Source organism: Ranitomeya imitator, chromosome 10 (assembly GCF_032444005.1).
Source record: "Ranitomeya imitator isolate aRanImi1 chromosome 10, aRanImi1.pri, whole genome shotgun sequence".
NCBI lineage: Eukaryota > Metazoa > Chordata > Amphibia > Anura > Dendrobatidae > Ranitomeya > Ranitomeya imitator.
In genome coordinates, this window is record NC_091291.1 from 115889636 (window position 1) to 115913284 (window position 23649).

General features: G+C 46.0%; 1 protein-coding gene across 1 annotated transcript; it reads left to right on the top strand.

Annotated features, from left to right (window-relative positions):
• The first annotated feature begins 209 nt into the window (after positions 1-209).
• TMEM52 (transmembrane protein 52) lies at positions 210-16722 on the top strand. Its single transcript, XM_069742467.1, has 5 exons — positions 210-399; positions 2649-2716; positions 8493-8537; positions 12458-12627; positions 15262-16722. The coding sequence occupies exons 1-5, from the start codon at positions 334-336 to the stop codon at positions 15564-15566; spliced, it is 654 nt and encodes a 217-aa protein (XP_069598568.1). The 5' UTR covers positions 210-333; the 3' UTR covers positions 15567-16722.
• The last annotated feature ends 6927 nt before the right edge of the window (positions 16723-23649 follow it).

Genomic DNA, 23649 nt, shown 5'->3' on the forward strand with positions numbered 1-23649 from the left:
CTTTAACATTGCCCCCCGCATCCAATCAGATCTATGTTTACATATTCCCCAGCAACCAATCAGATCTATGTTTACATTTTAAAATGAGCCTTAGAAGAATGTAAGCTGCGATGTGACTGGGTGAGCCGCGCTGCAGGCTGTAGTAGTAGAGGCCGGGAGGCGCCGGCGGAGCGGCGGCGGGGCAGGGCTCGGAGGATGGGCGGGGGTGAGACTATAAACCTCGGTGATGTCAGCGGCTCCTCCACACTCGGGATTAGCGCTCGTCGTTGTGTGTGAGCGGTTGGAGCTGAGCCGTTAATCCCCCATCTAATAAGTGTTCCCGGGGTGGACGCCATGGCGGTGTGCGGAGGTTACACGTCGGGGAGGCTGCTGCTGCTGCTCGGCTGCCTGCACGTCACGGTAACGTCTCCCCTCTTCTCGGGGCTTCTTTGTTCTCTGGACATGGGGGGGCCAGCACGGTGTGAGCCTCCGGCCGCGGCCCTCTATAGCGGGGGACTGACAGGCAGGGCCTGTCTGCAAGAGGTTCTGCAGCAGCTGCCACTTCGGATTCTCTTATCATTTTTTTTTTTATATACATTTTCTTCTTCAGCCTCTTCCAGGCCGGATCCCATCCCTTGTGGCCTCCTGTATGGAGCAGATTATCCCCCGCTCACTCATGGTCGGGATTACAGGGGTGATGATGGCTTTATTTACTTTATTTTGGGTTTTTCTGTTTGGACCCTTCTAGATTAGTTGCATCGCATTATTCTAGAGCTGTAATATTTGCCAGATTATCCTGCTGCTTTTTTTTTTTTTCTATTCTTGTACTGTCATAACTCAGTTATTTTGTTGGGTTCCAGTTTAAGGATTATTCCTAAAATATTGAATTATCTCCTATCTTTTGGGATGGGTGATAACTTGCTGTTCACTGGTGGTCTGCCCGTTAAGATCACGGCTCCGAAACCTTTGGATCGGACCCTGCAGAGCCCCACTATGAATGGTGCAGCGGTCCACTCCATTCGCAGTCCGTGGGACTGATGGAAAAAGATCAGTGTGGTTTCTGGGTTCCACAGCCTCAATTTTTAGGATCATGGGCCCTTGGGGGAACAGCCCTCCACATTATGACTTTGTATGGACTGTTCTAGATTACTTATGAATTTGTATGGACTGTTCTAGATTACATACGAATTTGTATGGACTGTTCTAGATTACATACGAATTTGTATGGACTGTTCTAGATTACATACGAATTTGTATGGACTGTTCCAGATTACATACGAATTTGTATGGACTGTTCTAGATTACATATGAATTTGTATGGACTGTTCCAGATTACATACGAATTTGTATGGACTGTTCTAGATTGCATATGAATTTGTATGGACTGTTCTAGATTACTTATGACTTTGTATGGACTGTTCTAGATTACATACGAATTTGTATGGACTGTTCTAGATTACATACGAATTTGTATGGACTGTTCTAGATTACATACGAATTTGTATGGACTGTTCTAGATTACATATGAATTTGTATGGACTGTTCTAGATTACATACGAATTTGTATGGAGTGGTCTAGATAGTTATTCTCAAAACATGAAGTCACCCATAAAATGGGAGAGAATTTGCTGATCGCTTGGGGGGTCTGACTGCTGAGACCCTCCCTCCCGAAATCGTAGTTTTGGAATGGAAATCCGCATGCTCAAACTACGCCTCCGTTTGTTGACTATCGGAGAAACCAAAACACGGCGTGTCATAACCGGATTCTTATAGGTTCCAGAGCCTCAATCTCAAAAGTGGACAGCCCTCCCCCCGAGCAATCAGCAATTTATACATTTTAATATATTGGGAATAATCCTTTAACTATGAATCTGTAATGTTTTCTAGATTATCAGTAGACCCAATTCAGATTATTTTTCTCTTACGCAAAAGCTGACTTTTTCATTTTTTATTTTTAAAGAGAATTTTCATCCGTGTCTGGTTTCACTATCAGGTTTTTTTTCTATGTGCCCCCCAAAAAAAGTTTACGGTTTTATCAATGAAAAATGTGAGCGAGCATGGATGGCATCCAAATGCATTTTTTTATTTTTATTTTTTTTTATTTTTACACTGACTCAGACTTGCATTGGTGAGTTTGATAGTTTGATTCCTGACTCGGATCAGTGTCAGCCGCGTCTCCATGTTTTGGTTCGGACCACTTGGTCTATAAAGAAAGATGGACATGTGAACCAGCCCCATAGACTCGGTGTCTCATCTTGTACGCGATAAACGTGTGAATGAGCCCTAAACTGGATATAAATGGATTTTAGTCCAAATTGGTGGTTACTTCTAGATAGTATTTTATTTTCCCAATGGTTACGGTTGATTTATAAAGTGATTTTCTTTATGGATTATTGATCTAAATTGAGTTCATCTGGATTCTAGGTGATTTTTATGTGTATTTGTTAATGGGATTTTACGCGTATATGTATAATCTCCAGGGATCTGTAGTCTGGACTAGCCGCTCTGTAGGTGCCTGCGTGAATTCTGATTTCCTGGCAGCGCTGCATTATGTCATGGGTCGGCTATGTCTCTAGGTTGACTGTTTATTTTTACAGGATTACGAGAACATCCAGGCGCTACGTGACATTCACCTCCTGTAATAAACTTTTTTTTTCTTCTTTTTGCAGATTACTTTGTGTTTGGCAGATGATGATGATGATGGCCTTGACCACAGCCACAGCCATGATTGTGTCGGGTGAGTGTTTGTATCTTTTTTTTTTTTATCAGATAGATTTTTATTATCCGCAAAGAATAAACAATCAGAATATTTCTCATGGCAATGTTTCATTAAACATTTACAGATAACTTTTTCCCCCCCGACCCAGAGCCCCCCCACCCTGCCCAGCCCGAGACCTCAGCCAGAGCCACCCCACTTCCCATCATCATACAACCATTTGAATAAACATCCGTTATATTTCCATTGAATACTAGGTTCCCTATATTCTCATTTATCATCCTAATTCAAGTCCATCCACGGTTGCCACAGCTTGTGGAAGATGTCCAGCTTATTCCTTTTGGTGTAGATACTTTTCTCCAAAGTAAGTATATGCTCCGCTTGCTTAAGAAAGTCTCTTCTTGTTGGAGGTTCCTCTCTAATCCAAAATTTGGCGATCAATTTCCTAGCAATGAATAACAATCGTGCAATAGCTATTTTAAACATGTTGTCCGTAACAATTTCCTCCACATATCCCAATATGCAAGTCAGTGGAACCCTAGGGACAGAACATCCATACACCAGTTCAATACGATTTAAAACAACTATCCAGAAGGAGGACAGTCTAGGGCACTGCCACATCATATGCAATATCCCCGCCTGGGATTGTGAGCACCGAGGGCAGTCCGAGTTCTGCCTAAGCCCAGCCTTGAACAACCTGTCAGGGGTTCTATAGGCCCTATGGATTACGAATAACTGTGATAGCCTGCCTGGTTCACTCATTGATATCTTGGGCACATATTCTAGGACCGACTCCCATCTATCATTGTCAATTATTCCCAATTCAGCTTCCCATTTCCCTTTGGCTCGGATGGGATATTTTTCCAGGAAAGAAAAAAGTAGAAACCCATATATTTCTGAAATCGCCCCCTTCGTGCAGCTATTCTTAAGGATATAGTCGATCATGAGATCAATCTGTACCACTATGGCTCCCCTTTTATTCTGTGCCTGATAAGCATGAGAGATACGATTATACTGGAACAATTCAGACCGTGGCAACTGAAATTCTTCCTGCAACTCCTCAAATGTTTTAAGTCTGCCCTGACTTATCAGCTGCCCCAGCCATTTAATACCTGCTGCAGACCAAAAGTGAAAACCCTCCCTCTGCCTAAATTCCGGTAGATAAATGTTGTCCCAAATAGGCGAGAATCTGGTGAACCCACTCACTTCCCTAATGAGTTTGACTTTTTCCCATACTCTGTGAATTAATTTGATAGTGCACCCATGTGAACCCATTTTTTTGAATTGTCCTCCCTCCAAACTGTCACTCAAAACGTCTGCCTGTAGTAAGAACCTCAAGCTATTAGGTATTTGCACACTCCCTGCCTCCTCCCCCCATCCTTTGAGATGTTGACACTGTGCTGCTAAGAAGTATAGCCATGGATTAGGAAGTGCAAGACCCCCCTCTGTTTTGGCCCTCTGAAGTATCTCCTGTTTAAACCTAGGACTCTTTCCTCCCCATATTAATTCCCCAAACAAAGACCTAATCTTACGGAATCTGCATTGTGTAATCCAAATGGGAGAGTTATGTAGCACGTACAACAACTGTGGCATTACAATCATCTTTAAGAGGTTCACCCTACCAACCACCGATAAATGTAATTTGTTCCATGCCGCAATCTTGGTACGAATTTTCTGCATTAATGGACTTAAATTCAGTTCCTCAAAGGTAGTTAGAGGAAGAGCAATCTGAATACCCAAATATTTGAATTTTTGAACAATCTTTAATTTTGTGGTTATCGCCCTCTCTCCACTGCCCATACTGTCCCCCTCAATCAACAACATACAAGACTTATCCCAGTTTATTGTGAGACCCGAAAACCGACCAAACTCCTCAATCAAAGCAACCGCATTGCACAGGGACCTTTCAGAATCCTCCAGGAACAACAAAATATCGTCAGCATATAATGCAATTTTGTCTTCCCTCCTACCATAGATGTAACCTCTAACCTCCTGAGCACCTCTTATTTTAGCCGCTAACGGCTCCACGGCCAGAGCGAAGAGCAACGGGGACAGCGGACACCCCTGTCTGGTACCCCTAAACAGCGGGAAACTCTCTGACAAATTATTATTAACTCTAATTTTTGCCATTGGGAACGAGTACAGCAACTTAACCCAGGAGATGAATTTTGGACCAAACCCCAGGCGATCCAGTACCGACCACAAGTAACTCCACTCCACACAATCAAAGGCCTTGTGGGCATCTAAAGACACCACAACTCTTTTTCCGGCATTGTCTGCAGGAATTTGCATATTTAAAAATAGCCTTCTCAAGTTAATTGCCGTGGATTTATTGGGCATAAAGCCAGACTGGTCTGGGTGAATCAATTTATCGATCACTTGGGTCAGCCTGTTCGCCAGGGCCTTCGCCAAAATCTTTATGTCAGCCGTTAGAAGTGAAATTGGTCTATACGACTCCGGCTGTTGAGGATCTTTATCAGCTTTAGGAATAACCACCACGATGGCCTCTCTCATTGATGGGGGCAGCACTCCCCTCTCCAACGACTCAGAGAACACTCGCTCCAATTTGGGCATTAACTCTGCATTAAGAATTTTATAAACCTCTACTGGGATACCGTCCGTCCCCGGAGCCTTGCCCCCCGCCATATTCGCCAAAGCCGCCTTCAATTCTTCCTCCCCAAGCGGTCTATCCATCCACTCCTTTTCCTCTCTACCTAGTCTGGGTAAGTCAACCTCTTTCAGATATCTATTCATTTCCTCAGGACTTTTATCCACCCTAGAGGAATATAATTTACTATAAAATCTCCGAAAAACGTCTAAAATTTCCCCCCCCTGAGTAACCGTTTTACCTTCCTCTGTTCTTATGGAGTATACATGTGAAGAATCCCGCTGCGCAGAAACCACCACCGAGAGCAAATGTCCTACCTTCTCTCCCTCAGAATAAAATGTTTCCTTTTGAAAGGCTCTCAACCTATCTGCCCTACGCATATGGAGTTCATCGACCGCTACCTGAGCCGCCCTCATACGAAGTTGTGCTTCTCTTGAATTCTGAGAGGCCAGTGTCTCTTCCGCCACCCTCAGTTCCTCCATCACTGCATTGTCTTGAATTTTAGACTTAGTTTTATGTCTCGAGATGTCCCGGAATAAAATTCCTCTCAGGTATGCCTTCATGGTGTCCCACACTACAAGATTCCCCGCACTCCCTTCATTTATCCTGAAAAACTCCCCGAGTTCAGTTCCCACCTGTTCCATATCCAAATACTGTAGCCAGGAGGGGTGAAATTTCCATCCCAACCCCGTCAGACCACTCTTCCCAGTCATTTGTACAGAGACCAGTACTGGGCTATGGTCCGATATTACTCTAGGCCTATACTCCACCTCATGTATTAGATTATTCACCCCCCCATTTCCCAAAGCCACATCAATGCGAGATAAAGATCCGTATGTTGCTGAATAACATGAGTAGGCATATGTCCTAGGATTACGCACCCGCCACAAATCTATCCATCCTATTTCTCTTAGATAATTTCCAAAAGGAGTAGAGTTCCCTTCACTTCTCAACTCTGCATGTCTACCCTTGTCCCAGTGATCATTAGATATATTGTTCACATCCCCCACTATAAGGAGGGGCACCCCATCCCACCTACCCGTAATTTCCAGAATCTCCTGTATCTTTTTCTTGGAATATGGTGGTGGAATATAAATTGACACAATACAAATTAACCTGTTAAATATCTTGCATACTAAAAACACAAATTGGCCGTCTTTATCGGTGGTTACCTCAATCTCTTCAAACGGAACACTAACGTGTATCAAAATTGACACACCTCTGGCATAATTTGAGAACGTTGAGTGATACGCCTTTCTCACCCATCTCTTCTGTAGAATAGCAACCTTTTCCTTCACTAGGTGAGTTTCCTGCAGACATATCACTGAAGGCCTCTGTTTCAGTACATATTGGAAAATAGCTGTTCTTTTAGTAGCATTTGCAAGGCCCCTAACATTCCAACTTAGGATTTTAACCTCCCCACCCATTATAGCTTATAGAAACAATGAATGAGTTCAAGCTCCCTAAGGTCTCAACCCCAACTCCCACCCCCTTCCTCCTCCCCCCCCCCATCCCCAATTCCCAACTGAAATAACTCTCTATCTCTCCCCTCTCTTTAAGCCCACCCAACTCCTCTCTACTCTTAGAATATCAAAATAAACTCTCCCTCTCAATTTGAGATCTGGGAACGCTGTTTCACAGCCTAACGATAAAAACTCTGCGTTCCTTCAGCTCCCCCGCCCACCATAGCCAAAATGCAAATTTCGTTGCGCCGCCGAACACAACCTGATGATATCAATATACCATAAAGTCACAGTATAAGTACCAGTTAACTATCAAACCAAACATAACAGTGAAGGGTTAACAATTGCCTCAGTAGCACTTAAATCAGTTTCAGCGGGTCTGCCCCGTTTTGACATGCTTAGTATTGAGATCCAGCCATTGTGACGCCTCCTCTGGATTTTGGAAAAAATGCACCCGATCCAGAGCCACCACCCTTAATTTTGCTGGGTAAATCATTGAATAACGGACATCTAAGTCTCGCAACCTCCTCTTGACCTCTCCAAACTTCATCCGAAGCTTTTGGACCGCCGCAGAGTAATCCGGATAAAGGGAGACCCGATTACCATCAATGGTCAGCTCATCACAATTCCTGGCTTTCCTCAACAAAATGTCTCGGTCCTGATAGTTCAGAATTTTAGCCAAGATAACTCTTGGGGCCGAGCCGGGGGGGAGGGGTCTGGTGGGCACACGGTGCGCTCTTTCAACGGCAAACATCTTAGTAAGGCCATCTCCACCCACAGCGTTTTTTAGCCATGCCTCAATATAAGCCGTGGGGTTGCTCCCTTCCGCCTTTTCTGGGACCCCCACAATCCTTAGGTTGTTCCTGCGGGATCGGTTTTCAAGGTCATCAGTCTTAAACTCCAGATCAGCAATACGTTGAATATACTTTTTTTCCCTGTTTAACAATTCACCAATCCGATCTTCTGCACTCCCAACCCTTTCTTCCACCTCTTCCACTCTCTTTTCAACTTTACGCATAGCAGAGTTTAAAGCGACCATCTCTCCCTTTAATTCATCCGCTCGTAGGTTTAGAGCCCCCAGGGCAGACTTACAGTACATCACCACTGAAAATATGTCCTTCAGAGTCGGCTCCTCCATTTCTGGCATGTCAGACTGTGCAGGCAGAACAGCTCCTGCGGCCCTTGTAGGAGATCCCTGGTCTGACCCACTGCACTGTAGCTGAGCCCCTCCTTCCTGCTGATCTCCGGGGGCACCAGCTGCTCCAGACTCCACACTTCCAGCCTCTGACTGTAGATTTACAGCCTCCTCTGACCTGGCAAATCGCTCCAACTTAGCAATCACATCCATCTTCCTCTGATAAGCAGCGCTTGCCCTCGCCGCCTCCTCTGCAGTCTCAGCGCCATCTTGGGCCTGTGAGCTTCCCGCAGCTGTCAGCTCCTTCTGTCTCCTGCGTGTCATCCTCAGATAAGATTCCGTTCCTTCGGGTCACACCTCGCTCCCCGAGACTATGTGCACTCCTGAGAGTATGATTTGCGCTCGGCGGCGCCTCTAAGGGGTTAATACAGAGATAATGAAGCGGGAGAGCTCTGTTGCACGTCTGTTCACATCGCCTGCTAGGCCACGCCCCGAGTGTTTGTATCTTTATTTACTTATTTTTTGTTTTGTTTTCTTGAATCATTAGATGTATTTATTTTTTAACATTTGTATATTTTATTTTTCTTTCAGCGATTGTTCTCAAAGCACAAACTGGGTCAACCTCTGGTATGTGTGGTGAGTATCAAGCCTTTTTTTATGATATTTTTTTTTTTCCTTTCCTTTTTGATGACCCGTTTTATAGTTAATCTAGGACTAACCCTTCTGTACGCTGCCTATAAAAGTGACTCCTGTACAAATTATGTAACACATTGGCATCCTGATGTTTTCTGAACTAAAGTGTGAATGCGGCGTGCAGACTTTTTTTTTACAGGACTTTGGTTTTTGTCCCTCTTTCCAGTATCAAATGGCTGATAACGGGGAGCAGTATCTTGAGTGAAACTCTGCATCAAACATGGAAAGTGTAGAATATAGAATTTAGCCTTGCGTTCCTCCCTTCCCCCCACGTAATGAATGGACTGGCGGTGTTAATTTTTTATAAAACCTGCGCTGTTTGCTTAGCAGCTTTTCCGGGTATTCGTAGTATTTGCACTTTTTGTGCCATCTGTTAGTCGCTGAAAGCGGCTTCTCTTCGCTGCGGTGAAATTGAGGCCGACGTTTGTTTTCTGACCCCACTGGCATTAAAAGCTGGTACAAAAATAGACTTCACCATGTGTCCTGAGAGCTTGGGCGGCGGATCATATGAGAATAATGACCCTCGTGTGCATCTTGTGATGGTCCCAGTGACTTGTGATGGTTGCAATGAATCCTTCATTTTTTTTTTTTTTTTTAACCTGCGCTTGGATTGTATTCAGTCTTTGATGGAGAAGGGTTTCTCTTTATTACCCCCCTCGATCACTGGTGAACACAGATGGAAAAGGGCACCTGTGCAAAAAACAATATATGGCTCAAGAGGTCATCATTATGCATAATTCCACCTGCTTTGCAATATATGGCTGCACCGATGATGTCTGCCCCTGCCCTCTATATAAAGTACCAAAAAGTTCCCCAAAGCTCTGCTGCGCCGTGTAAAGGCACAGATTATATTCCTGGATCTGCTATCTAATCTCACAACCCAATCTTTTCTGACTACTTTTTAAGAGGCAAAATGTGCCAAAATCTTGGGTAAGACGTCGTTTTCACCTGTCCAGCGATCCGTCAGGACAGGAAACTGATGCAAGAACTGGTCCCAAGGATTGGACTCTTAAATGAGCTGGATCAGGAAACTCTACGCATTTTTTTTTTTTTTTACCTTGTTCATCAGTTTTGTAGTATAAAAGGGAAAAAAAACAGATTTTTTTTTTTTTTTTTGACCGTTGAGGCCCAAGAAAAGTGATGGCAGTAACCCGGCCATGTGCCACATTTATCGTGTTTTTAGTGTTGTAAACTGGTTAAACTCCGCTCTAGACATGAGCCGATGAGGCTAACAGATACTGTCTTTTTGGCCTCCAGTATATAGTGGAATAGTTTAGTAACTATGCCGTACAAGTGTACAGTAAAAAGTAGCAATTATCATTTTTAATTTGTAAACATTGGTGTCTTGCATGCATTTTTTTTTTCTTACACCTCATGAAGGTTTTGAAAACCATTTCTAGAAAAGGGAGTGTGTAAAATCTCAGATTAATGCTAAATTAATCCCTATTTGGCCCAAAAGTATAAAGCCAGTCAAGAGGAAACGTGTCTGGTAACATGCACCAAACATCCATTTGTTGCAAATTTTGGCCAAATTATTGGCAGCTATCTAGTGTGTAAATTTAATGACCAAGTAAACAATCCCCAAATATTTCCCTTTTTTTGGTAAATCTTCTCATACACCAGTCTGACCAACCATCATCTGTGCCATCTATAGTTGTCTGTGCAACGAGGTATATAATTGCCAAAACCTTTTCAAAATTACATATTCATTTAAACAAGTTTTTTTTTTTTTTTTACATGTATTTTTAGTACTTTTACTTTTATCACAATCTTTTATAAAAAATTAGTCCTGCAATTTTCACTGTCCCCTGGGGCTTTTTAGGTTCATATTCTTGTCTTTTAAGGGGTTTTCAGCAGTCTTGCTATCAGCAGAGGCATGATTTATAAGGACATGTAACACCTCTACACAGCTAATAACATGGGATCCACCAATTCCAATAGATGTCACAGCTCCCCTGCTCCTCCTCTCTTCAGTGATGTTTTCACATGCTTATTAGATGCTTCAGCACAATGGATTGAGTCACTGTTCATTGCTACTAGTGTATGTGTGCATTTCCTGACACAGAAAGTTGGAGTCTTAAAGAAGTGTGAAAATGACAACATTGTATTTTTAATTGTATCTTTTTTTTTTTAATCACTGCATAATGAATGAAGACTACTACTTCCTGTTAGGTTCACAGACATTAGCAGCGATGGACTGACTCAGTGTTTAGGGCACAAGCTGTCATCAGGGCAAAGGTTACTTTGCAGGGGGGAGGAGGTGAGCTGTGACATTATGAATGGTTTGTGTGATCAGCTGTGTAGGTGTTGTCTCATTGTACAGGTGGAGGAGGTGAGCTGTGACGTCTATTATGAACTCATCCTGGGTGATCAGCTGTGTAGAGGTCCATCATTGTAATCCAGTCTGTAATGGCAATAACTTTGCAATTTATTCCCCTCCTCAGTGCAAATTGATCAAGTAGCCATTGGACCTACCTGACAATATCACTTTTTTGGGGGGGCATCTATAAGTAATGATCTGGGAGCCTATTTTTGGGTTCACACCACAGCCCCCCCAGATTGTGCAGTAGAGGATGATCATTTGTGGGGGGATCTTGGTCATTATGTGGCTTATATTGAGGCTTTGCTATGTTTGCAGCTGTTGCTGGTAATTGTCCCAGGGAAAACAAAGATGACTGTGAAGGGTTATTTCAAGTAACTGTAAGATTAAAGCTATGGGGGCGATGGTGTTCTGGAGTGACCCTAATGAGGAAGTTATCCATCTGGTTGCTGAACTCTGACCAAGGCTGACTGCGGTTGTCAGGGGGCTTTGTTCTGTCCCCGCAGATATCGACCATAGGAAATCCCTGCCGCTTAGTTCATGAAACCTCTCATTTATCGTAGCGGCGTGTGGAGGAAATGGTGGAAATCGTGTTCCGTATTGACTTGTTCTATAGAACTAAATATAGTAGAGACTTAAAGGCAATGTCTACCTTTTTTTTTTTCCTTTTTTTTTTTCCTTTTATTGACTAAAAAAAAATTAAGCAAATTTGCAAATAGTCTTTAAGATGTTCTCCAGGACTTTGATCTGTAGACATCTAGTGATATCAGATCTGTCGGTGTCTAACACGCCGTGCCCCCACCATCAGCCGACTGAGTGCAGGCGCGGTGTTATCATTGCTTTCTGGGCACAGCGCTGTACATTTCGTAGTTCCTGGTTCTGCAGCGCCGTTCCATTTACTTGCGTTGGATGGAGCGTCAGATGTATTTTCAGGGCTGCTGCAAAATGTCAACCATGAAGGGGACATGCTGCTTACTGGAGCGCTGTGGCTGCTTCATCCAGATGCCAAGAGTCGGGCCACCCATGATCTAATACTGATGGCCTGTCCTAGGACTAATCCCACTGTTGTGGCCCACATATGGGAAAGGAAAAAACCCACAACAGCCCTTTATTAGGAGGTTTGCTAACAATTGGAATCTGAAATCACTACAGATTAGTCAGGATGTAGATCTGGGGATTTATTATGATGGAATATAGGCTGAACTGGATGGACAAATGTCTTTTTTCGGCCTTACTAACCCTAATCTCCAATACCATCTAGTACCCTCAGGCCTAAAAATAAAGGGAACAGTAATATTTATTTTAGCATTCAAGTAAATCCTGGAACTTTTTTTTTTGTTTTTCTGATGTCCTGTAATTGGAAGTTTGCATTTGTTTTTTTTCCTTTGGTGCCAAGTATGAATTGGGACTGGTCCACTGACTTTTCATTATGCTTTTGTATCTGGTGCCTTTTGCAAAGCCTTTAATTATCAGCAGAGGCGGAGGGAAGCATTTTTCTGTCTGTGTTTATGTAGACTCAAGCCTCTTTCTTTCTCTTCCCCAGGCTGATCCTGGTCACCATATTTCTGCTCTTGCTTTGCGGGACCACTGCCAGCTGCATCAAGTTCTGCTGTAAGAAGAAGAAACCGCCCGTGCAGACCCTGCCAAATCATCCCTACGAAGTGACCGTGATCGCCATAGATAACGACAGCACCATCCACAGCACGGTGACTTGTAAGTAGACAATGAGCACAAGGTCATACGATTGCTGAGTACATAAGAGAATATTCTGCATAAAGCTGCTGACATCCCTGCAGGTTTTATGCTCTTATAGGCTTGATATGTGGTGCCATAAGCAAATGCCTCACGTGGACAGTTAAGGCCCCGTCACACATAGCGACGCTTGAGCGATTCCGACAACGATACGACCTGTCAGGGATCGCTCAAGCGTCGCTATGTGGTCGCTGGTGAGATGTCACACAGTGCGATCTCCCCAACGACGCAGCAGCGATGCGGTGAACTGTAGCGACCTGTAGAACGATGCTATTTCATGATGATTCAATGGGACGTCCTGTGAGCGAGGTCGTTGGTAAGGTGTCAAACACAGCGATGTGTGCAACCCAGCGGGACCTCAACGATCAAAAAATGGCCCAGGCCATTCCGACACGACCAGCGATCTCACAGCAGGGGCCTGATCGCTGCTACATGTCACACATAGCGAGATCGCTACTGAGATCGCTGTTGTGTCACAACTTGTGACTCAGCAGCGATCTCGCTATGTGTGACGGGGGCTTTAATGGTGTATGGGTACCGTCACACTATACGATTTACCTACGATCACGACCAGCGATATGACCTGGCCGTGATCGTAGGTAAATCGTAGTGTGGTCGCTGGGGAGCTGTCACACAGACAGCTCTCCAGCGACCAACGATGCCGAGGTCCCTGGGTAACCAGGGTAAACATCGGGTAACTAAGCGCAGGACCGCGCTTAGTTACCCGATGTTTACCCTGGTTACAAGCGTTAAACTAAAAAAAACAAACAGCACATACTTACATCTGGTGTCCGTCACGTCCCTTGCAGTCTCTGCTTCCCGCACTCAGTGACTGCCGGCCGTAAAGTGAAAGTGAAAGCACAGCCGCTGTGCTCTGCTTTCACTTTACGGCCGGCAGTCACAGTGCGGGAAGCAGACGGCAAGGGACCTGACGGACACCAGAATGTAAGTATGTGCTGTTTGTTTTTTTTTTAGTTTAACGCTTGTAACCAGGGTAAACATCGGGTAACTAAGCGCGGTCCTGCGCTTAGTTACCCGATGTTTACCCTGGTTACAAGTGAACGCATCGCTGGATCGCATTGCTAGATCGCTAGATCGGTGTCACACACACCGATCTAGCGATGACAGCGGGAGATCAGCGATGAAAGAAAGTTCTAAACGATCTGCTACGACGTACGATTCTCAGCAGGATCCCTGATCGCTGCTGCGTGTCAGACACAGCGATATCGTAACGATATCGCTGGAACGTCACGAATCGTACCGTCGTAGCGATCGAAATGTTAGTGTGACGGTACCCTAAGGCTTGACTTGGGTAATTGGTGATCCCCCTTCACAAGCCTCACAAACCCACCTCCTTCCTTTACCATTTAGAGCATTAATCCCACTTACTAATTAAGTCTGTGCAAAAAGTAGTTGTGATGGGCCCCAGGGGTCGTTATCACCTGCCACACTAAACTTGTTTGCTCATCAGCATTAGTTTAATATCCTGTTTACACAGGCTGAGCATACTGCAAATTCACTCTGTAAAGATCGTTAAATACACCCAGGCTGCCACTGTTCTCAGCAGCATGAGTCCCGTCGATGCGCTGCTGAGAATTCTTTTTTTGTGCAAATGAAAAGATAATTTCACCCAACGAACAGGCCCATTCGTCAGGTGATCAGCAGCCAGTTTACAATGCATGATTATCATGACAAGAACCTTTAAAATAACTTGCACTGCCGTCCCCTGCAGTTGTTAATTACTGAGACTAGTCCGGCAGGACGTCGCTTCAGATATTCAGCCTTAGCTGTGATGGTCACATCCTTCTCACTCGCCAAATCATTTCTGTAGATTGATTGAGGAAGACCTTGACCATGCCCGGGGGGAGGGAAAGCAATGCTCTACTGCAGGGGTCCCCAACTCCAGGTCTCGAGGGCCGCCAACAGTGCAGGTTTTCAGGATTTCTTTAGTATTGCATCGGTGGTAATGTGATCATCTGCACAGGTGATGATTCCAACCCCTGTGCAATTCTAAGGAAATCCTGAAAACCTGCACTGTTGGCGGCCCTCGAGACCTGGAGTTGTGGACCACTGCTCTACTGAACTAGTCTGAGGTCATTAAGAAATGTCAAGGACTGCAATAAAAATGGGGCACATAAGATCTACTATCTGGGCTATCGGATAGTTGAGTTTGATTCAGGATTAGGGCTCTGAATTGTAATGTCAATTTGGGGGATTTGACAGGTTCCTTTTTTACACCTAGCTGGATGTACCAACCGATTACTGCCAGTGTAAGGTTACCAGTGCCAGATCTTTAATATTTAGCACTGTCCAATGCAAGCTGTGTAGCCATAATGTCCTGCCCCCTCTGACTTGCTACTGAACTCTGAGCGGTACAATTACTGAAGCGACTGGGTGTACCGCACCCTTGTGAGACCCCCTGGACGTGGGGGGCGACTTGTAGAGTTTCTCCATGTCCAATTTCTGGGGAGAAGACTATAACTTTGCAGCAGATATTGCATTTTTCTCACTGTACATAGTGGCCATTACCACGGCTTAGTCAGGTGGCCTGTAACGGTGTTCTCATTTAACACTTGCCTTTCTGTCTCTTCGCAGCATACAGCTCGGTGCAGTACCCTCACATGTTTGCTTTTGGCGACCCTGAGAGAAGCGCCCTGTCGCCCCCAGCTTATAGCCTATATGCTCTGGAGCTCCCACCAGCCTATGAAGAAGCCATCAAGATGGCTAAACCCAGCAATGAGGTTGGCGCCTCTACAACTGGCCCAAAACTAGAGAACATCACCGAGCACGAGGGACCTGAAGAGGAGCCAGATCAGCAACCAGAGCAGCAAGCCGTATCCAATGTCGTGGACTCCCCGCCTCAGTATGAGGAGACTGAAGTTACAAGTCCTATCCAGTGACGGCTAACTATAGATCAGGAACCCTCTCTTCACGCCGCTTGGAATCTTAAAGGATCGTGTTCTGTTACAGTTGCCAGGGGATAAGATCCACCTCCCTGCCCCCAATCTGTTAGCAGCGCTGTGACCTACATATAAGGCTTGAACTTTCTAGATGAAGCCTTCAGGTCCTTCGCGCTCTCGTATCATGTGGACAGGGTATTTATACTCGGTGACTGTCCTGTAAATACCTGGCGTCTCTTCTCTCTGCAAATGGAAGTTGTAACAGACCGTTCTGCAAAAGCAGCATCAACCTTATATCTTCTATTTGGCTTTTTGTTACAATTTCCCCTTACATTCACAAGGGAATATAGTAAAGTTTATATGGGGTGCAAGCAAATTGTTAAAAAAAAAATTGGGGGCAGCAATCGCTGTTCAGTGGAAGTTTCCAAATCAATATAGTATTTCTTGCTTTAAAAAACAAACAAAAAGCAAAATTACTTGTAAATAGAAGTTCTTGAGCTCAAGCTATGCAGCAATACTGGATTTGTGAATGTATCCGTACAGATTGGCCTTGAAGAAGATCTCCGGATAAGTCGGGCAGGAATGGAACGGTGGTCGGATAGGTTGTCGCCTGTCGTGCTTTATAAATGCCATCTAGGAAGGGGCATCGCATCCACAACTGCACTGCTTTAATTCTTTCATGTGCCCCTTCCCCTGTATAAATAGGTTTGCAGTCCCTGCAGTGTTGCATTAACCCTACTCTTGCTGGATGCCCCACATAAAGGAGTGACTATGCACAGTACATGTAGCATGACTTACCTCTTCACCAGTTTGTGCCAACTCTCCTGAACATTCCACATCTCGGGATCGAGGTTCCTATCAATCGTTTGTCCTCCTTCTTGCAGAAGGATCCATTTTATCTAGCAAATTGCTGGCATGAGAACTCGTTGCTACGTAACGGAATTTACTTCTGTAAATATCCAGATCTTTCTGTTATGAAGTACTCAAAGTATGTCTTTTTTATTTTCTTTTATTTTTTTTTCTTTTTGTATTTTGGTGTATAGCAATATAGATTTACAGTATGTTTTAACGTATAACTCTGAATATGTATGTAACAGTTTATCTTTTTTTTAACTAATGTTCATTGTAAAATGCCAATAAAACTCTTAACTGCTCATTCATGTGTATTTATATAATTTGTATTTATTTTTAGGATCAATGTGTGGAAAGGTTATCGGTCTGTCCTTGTACACTAAAGGACCCACAGACTCTACATCTTCACTGAAGATTAGTCCTATAAAAGGCTTTGTGCTTATGGTGAGAACACTGGTTCTCTGCCATCTAATTTTCTTCAATACTCCAGATTGTCTATCTAACCTGTTAACACCAATATTTTTCCTTTTTTTACATTCAAAGGGATGCGCAGCTGTTTATTACTGGTTTGAGAGGTGCTGCTGCATGCGGTGGGGCAGTTGCTCAGGCATCTACCTGTTACATATTGTATTTTTTTTTTAAACTTCATTTATTGAAAATATACATAAGAAGAAACACATTTCCCATGTCCATAAACAGGAGTACACTTTTGGCTATGTGCACACGTTGCGGATTTTGCCGCGGATCTGCAGCTGTCTTCTATGCGTTGTACAGTGTAACTGTATGGAAAACAATCCGCAGTGCACATGCTGCGGAAAAAAAAAACGTGCGGAAATGCTGTATTTTTGTACAGCATGTCAATTCCTTGTGCGGATTCCGCAGCGGTTTACACCTGCTCCTCAATAGGAATCCGCACAAAAACCGCAGGTAATCTGCAGTGAGGTTTACCTGCGGATTTTGCAAAACCAGTGCAGAAAAATCCGCACACCAGTCCGCAATGTGTGCACATAGCCTTATACTGGTTTACAAAATTAAAAGCAAAAATGTATGACTTGGCAGTGTTCATTCCCATGTCTGGTCATTAATCGTCCAGCAATGTTAGTGTGGTTATATATTTCACATACACCTAATCACACATTCTGACTTTAAATCTCGGTAAACATTTACTGGATCGCATATAATGTTGACCGCAAAACTTAAAGATCGATGCCCAATAACTATTTACATAATTACTAAAAATTAACGTTTCTGCTGGAAAAAGACGCACCTCTAAATGTGGTTTGGGCACATCCCCTCCACATCAATATTCTTAGGCACTTGTTAGATAGTGACGGTGTTAAGTTCCAGAAGTCCCATATCTTATAAAATTTCCCAGGGCACCCTTTATTTTGATAGTGTTTTCCTATGGAATCGCTGAATTGACAAGTTCTACCCAGGATCTCAATGTTGGGTGTAAACTACCCATCCATCTCAGCAATTAATTTCCTGGCCAAAAATAGCATCTGAGAAATATTTTAATATAATTGTCCCAATTATCTTCCACATCCCCAAACAGGCACACCAAGGGATCCAGGGGAACTGGTGCTGCTCTTAGGGATGACAAAAAGGTGGTAACTTCCTGCCAGAATGTATTACTGGACACCTCCACATCGTGTATGAAGTCAGCCTCCAACTCATGACATCTTGGACATTCCAAGGTCTGAGAACGACCCATTTTTGCTATTTTAGCTGGTCTAAGATATGCTTGATGGATTATATAGAATTGGGCCATTTTGTTGTTGGCTGATGAGGAAGCCTTGACTGAGGACTCGGCATCTCCTCCCAGTCCTCCTCCTGAATGTTAGGAATCAAGAGTTGCCATTTTCCCTTAACCACCAAAGGAGTAGAGTCCATGATAAGACCTTGTGGTCCCTGTGATTGAAGTATGCCGATCAGAGGGAGAGACAATATCTGCGTGCCTGTACCTATGTGGGATTGGATCGCTGACCTAAGTTGTAGTAACCTGAAGATTTGGGCCCTTGGAACTGTGTACTGAGTCTCTGTTCAAAAGACATTAGAATATTTTGATTAAAAAAGTCTTTTACTTTCAATACATTTCTGGAGCTCCAGAAAGCAGAGGGATGTTCTTCTAGAGAAGGGAAGTATGTGTTGTGCCTGGGAGGCATCTCTACCACAACCTCCGTGAAATATACTACTCTCTTAGCTTGTCTCCAGATTGTGTGGGCAAGCTTACAGGTACCGTCACACTAAGCGACGCTGCAGCGATACCGACAACTATGTCGATCGCTGCAGCGTCGCTGTTTGGTCGCTGGAGAGCTGTCACACAGACCGCTCTCCAGCGACCAACGATGCCGGTAACCAGGGTAAACATCGGGTTACTAAGCGCAGGGCCGCGCTTAGTAACCCGATGTTTACCCTGGTTACCATCGTAAAAGTAAAAAAAACAAACATTACATACTTACCTTCCGCTGTCTGTCCTCGGCGCTGTGCTTCTCTGTACTGGCTGTGAGCACAGCGGCCGGAAAGCGGAGCGGTGACATCACTTCTGTGCTTTCTGGCCGCTGTGCTCACAGTGCAGAGAAGCAGAGCGCCGGGGACAGACAGCAGAAGGTAAGTATGAAGCGTTTTTTTTTACTTTTACGTTGGTAACCAGGGTAAACATCGGGTTACTAAGCACAGCCCTGCGCTTAGTAACCCGATGTTTACCCTGGTTACCAGTGAAGACATCGCTGAATCGGCGTCACACACGCCGATTCAGCGATGTCTGCAGGGAGTCCAGCGACGAAACAAAGTTCTGGACTTTCTGCAGCGACCAACGACATCAAAGCAGGATCCTGATCGCTGCTGCGTGTCAAACTGAACGATATCGCTAGCCAGGACGCTGCAACGTCACGGATCGCTAGCGATATCGTTCAGTGTGAAGGTACCTTAAGGAGAGTTAACATCCTTGGAATGTTTGGTTTATCTGTCTCCAGAAATCCCAATAAACAGTTCGTCCCCGCCGCTTGTGCCAAGTGATTGAGTCACGGGAGTATCTGGCATCCACGAGTCAATTGCCCTAAGCTGTCCCACTAGGTAGTATAAAAAGTAGTCTGGTAGCACCGCCCTGCCTTGCTTTTTGGGCCTTTGTAGGGTACAGTTTAAGTCTAGGCTTAGTTTCCCCAGATAAATCCAGTGATTAATGAGCTAAGAGTTGAAAAGAAGGACTTTGGTATGGGTACCCCACTGTGTTGAATCTACCTGTGATCTTGATGATGCCTGTTGGGCTTATCTGACCCATCTGCTGTTCAGCAGTATCCGCCTGATGCTTAATCAAGAAGTGCTGCAGAACCTCCTTTAATCTGTCAAATGGAGAGATTAAGCCTGTGTTCTGAAGGCATCATGTTACATTACAGCCTGTATATGGTTCTGTAGTATCGTTAAAAGGTCTGTCCAGGTTTGGGGCTCAAGTCTGTAATCTGTATCTGCAGACTTGTAAATCCTCAGTGCGTGCGGTCAGCATTCTGCAGGATCGGCGCGATCATTTGCTTACTTCCAGCCATATTCCGACTAAACGTGTCCAATCACATATTTAGTCACGTGCCTGGCACCGTAGATTCCTGACTGTGTGCACTGTGAACATTCACATGTCTGCAGACTTAAAACCTACATCCCCCCCCCCCCCCCCCGCCAAGTCTGGACGACCCCTTTAAGGCTTTTCTTAGCCTGTGATTATTTGCTTGCAATGCAGAGCAGAATACTTCAGTAATAAAGCAGGATTATAAAATCTGGTACGGTATGATTCCATAGCAGTCAAGGTCTGTAAAACTGCCCCTAACCATGGCTCCTAGTAATGTGAGTCTTAGTAGAGCATGAACTCATCTAAATGGACTTCCTTGCCAAAAAAGCTCAGTCCTCTCTGCCAGTCACCAGGCTGAAATATTAACCCCCAAAAAGGTTGTTCATTCCAAGCCAGATCCTGTGGCCCCTCTAAACTGTAATGCTGTCGAATATACTGGGGGCTATAAAAATAAAATCAATTCTAATTGACTTTTCTCCTTCGCCTCATTGGGGGACACAGGACCATGGATTATGCTGCTGCCACTAGGAGGCTGACAAAAAAAGGTTAGCTCCTCCCCTGCAGTATACACCCTCATGCTGGCTTCCAGAGACCCAGTTCAAGCTTAGTGTCCGTAGGAGGCACACTGATTTTTATTCTCACGGATTTTTTCCTTTTAACTCTCCTATTCCGGACGAAGGGGGCGACGGATTCTTTCAAGGTCCGATCTCCCCCGAACCAGCAACAGGCGAGCACGGGAGTTTCACCTCACCGTATCCTCTCCTGCGACGTGGGAGCCACTGCCTGAGCTGACCTTTTTTGGGCGACGGTCTTTTCCCTAAAAGGGCGCCGATCTCCCCACTTTATACAGATGAGCACTGGTGTTTTCCTCCAGTATCCTCCTCTGCAGCCAGGCTTTTTATTGCCGAACATCTGCCCTGTCCACCAGGTTTTACCCTCGGCTGTACAGAGGCTCTATTCCCGTGGCGTCCGTGCAGACCACACTGCATCGCCAATGCCTATGCGTGATTCAGGTGGTGGACGGTTCCTCTCCACCTCCCTGTCTGGGGCTGGTGGATAGAGGCTTGCCAACCCCTGCACCGTCCGTCCCTGCCATTCCAAGGCACCTCTCACCTCCTCGGGGTAAGTGTCTCATGGGGGGGGGGGGTCACCGGTTTTGCGGTCCGGAGGGCTCCTAACTAGCGGCACATCGGTGGGCTGAAGCCGCAGATTCTCTCCATTTTTCGGCACTTTGCGGCCGCGCGCCGGGCCAAGGCCGCAAATTTAGTCCCCGGCTTCGGCCTGGTCGCTGCCGATAGGCTCCGCCCACCCCTGCGCGTCATCGGCGGCGCCGCCCCCCGGTCCTGGCGCTTCTCGCAGCCTCCGAGATCTCTCTCCTGATCTCGGCGGCCATCTTGGTCCCTCACTGCACGCCGCAGCTCCAGCTCTGCCGCAGCTCCTAGGTGTCACAGCGCCCACGTGCAGCCGGTTTCCCAACTCAGACAACATATTTCGTCTTCTCAGGACAGCGGGACACAGGACCTGAGTAAGGAGACCCCGTCAGCCTCTCCTCTGCAGCGTCGCCCTCTGCTTCCCTAGATTATAGTCCCTGTGGTCTAATTTTTTGCATTAGAATCATATCCCAGTCAAGGTCTAAAAAATCCTCTAAGGTGCATACGACCTTTTTTTCTGCATGTACCACCTGCCAGGCCCCACTTCCTAGGCCTCAAAGTTCTCCCCTCTGCTCTGCCTGCGATGCCCCATGTGCCCAGGAGCCCTCCACCGCCACCGACTCCGGCGTACCTAGTCCCCCCCCGTGGGTCGCTTCGCTTTCTCAGTCCGTGCATTTTTTAGCCAACGCCATCGAATCCATTTAAAATCCTCCCGGGGATCGGGGCAATCCGTTACAGGTGTTAAGAGATCCCTCCATAGCAGGGGAATCATCGGTCAGCAGGGGCCGCTCTCTCCATATAGAGGCACGGTCATCCAGAAAACGGATCCGCACTACCTCTCCTGAGCGCTCACCTCACCACTCAGACTCTGGCAGCTCCACCTCTCGCTCACCCTCTTTGGGGGCTCGCAGCGTTCACGACTCTGAACATGAGTCCGAGGTATCATTGGACCCGGAGGCTCCGGAGTTCAGAGCTACGGTTGACTCCCTCATTGTAGCAGTCAATCACGCACTTAAAGTGGATGATGACTCTAATTCCGCTCCGGAACACGCGGTCGCTTTTACCAGAACCAAGCGTTCCCACAAAACTTTTGCCTCTCACCCAGCCTTTCTGGATATGGTCAGGCGACACAGGGAGCGTCCAGATAAGCGTTTCACGGGTAAGAAGGACCTGATATCGAAGTATCCCTTCTCAGCAGATCTCGTGAAAGACTGGACGGATCCCCCTATAGTAGATCCTCCGGTCTCGTGCCTTGCTTCTAAAACGCTTCTTTCAGTCCCGGACGGCGCTTCAATTAAGAGTCCCACTGAACGCCAGCTAGACTCTCTAGCTCGCTCAGTGTACGAAGCCTCAGGCTCTTCCCTGTCCCCCTCCTTCGCCGCGGCTTGGGTGGCCAAGGCAATGGTTTCCTGGGCGGATGCTCTAGCGAAATCCATTCATGAACAGGACCTCCCGTCTGAGATGGTGGACCTGGCTAAACAGATAGCCATGGCTAGTGATTATGTGATGTACGCATCCCTCGATGCGGCGAATTGCGCAGCATCGGCGGCTTCTAACGCCATCGCTATCAGAAGGGCGCTTTGGCTCAGAGAGTGGCGCGCAGATTCCTCCTCTAAAAAATTTCTGATCTCTCTCCCTTTTCAAAGCGGGCGCCTTTTCGGTGAAAAGCTTGACCAGCTTATTTCCGACGCGACAGGGGGAAAGAGCAAGTTCCTCCCCCAACAGAGGCCCAAGGCGGCTTTCCAGCGCCAGCCTTACTTTCGCTTTCGGCCCTTTCGTACCAGCCCAGCCTGGTCCAATCCTACCGGTCTTTCCAGATCGGACCGATCCACTCGCACAGACAGAGACGCTCGTCCCTCCTTCAGGCCGAATCCCTCCTGGCGCGGAAAACCGAGGCAGCCCAGAACCAGAGGTTCTAGACCCCCCAGATTCCCGTCTCAATGACTCGGGAACGGCGCCAGTCGATACCACCAGAGTAGGCGGACGTCTACTCCTTTTTCAGCAAGCCTGGCTCTCCGTCGTTCACGACGAATGGGTCAGGGATCTGGTATCGTCTGGCTACAAAATAGAGTTCTCCACTCCTCCCCCAACTCGGTTTTTCCCCTCTCGTCTCCCCAGTTCGGGAGCTCAGTCTCGCGCCCTCCTTTGCGCCATTCACTCCCTCCGCCAGAGCGGAGTCATTGCTCCGGTCCCGGAACACGAGAGGTTCAAAGGTTTCTACTCAAACCTCTTCGTCGTGCCAAAGAAGGACGGAAAAGTGCGCCCCATTTTGGATCTGAAACTCCTGAACAAGTGTGTAAGAGTCCGGCACTTCAGGATGGAATCGCTCAGATCGGTCATCTCTTCGATGGAAAGAGGGGAATTCTTGGCTTCGATAGACATCAAGGATGCCTATCTTCACATCCCGATATTCCCGCCTCATCAGAGGTTCCTCCGCTTTGCCGTTCTGGAGGACCACTTCCAGTTCACGGCCTTACCCTTCGGTCTTGCCACGGCGCCCAGGGTATTCACCAAGGTCATG

Coding starts and splice junctions, on each gene's coding strand:
- TMEM52 (XM_069742467.1), top strand. CDS start 334: ATGGCGGTGTGCGGAGGTTACACGTCGGGGAGGCTGCTGCTGCTGCTC. Junction 2,717..8,492: donor CACAGCCATGATTGTGTCGG/GTGAGTGTTTGT, acceptor TTTTTCTTTCAG/CGATTGTTCTCAAAGCACAA. Junction 12,628..15,261: donor CATCCACAGCACGGTGACTT/GTAAGTAGACAA, acceptor GTCTCTTCGCAG/CATACAGCTCGGTGCAGTAC.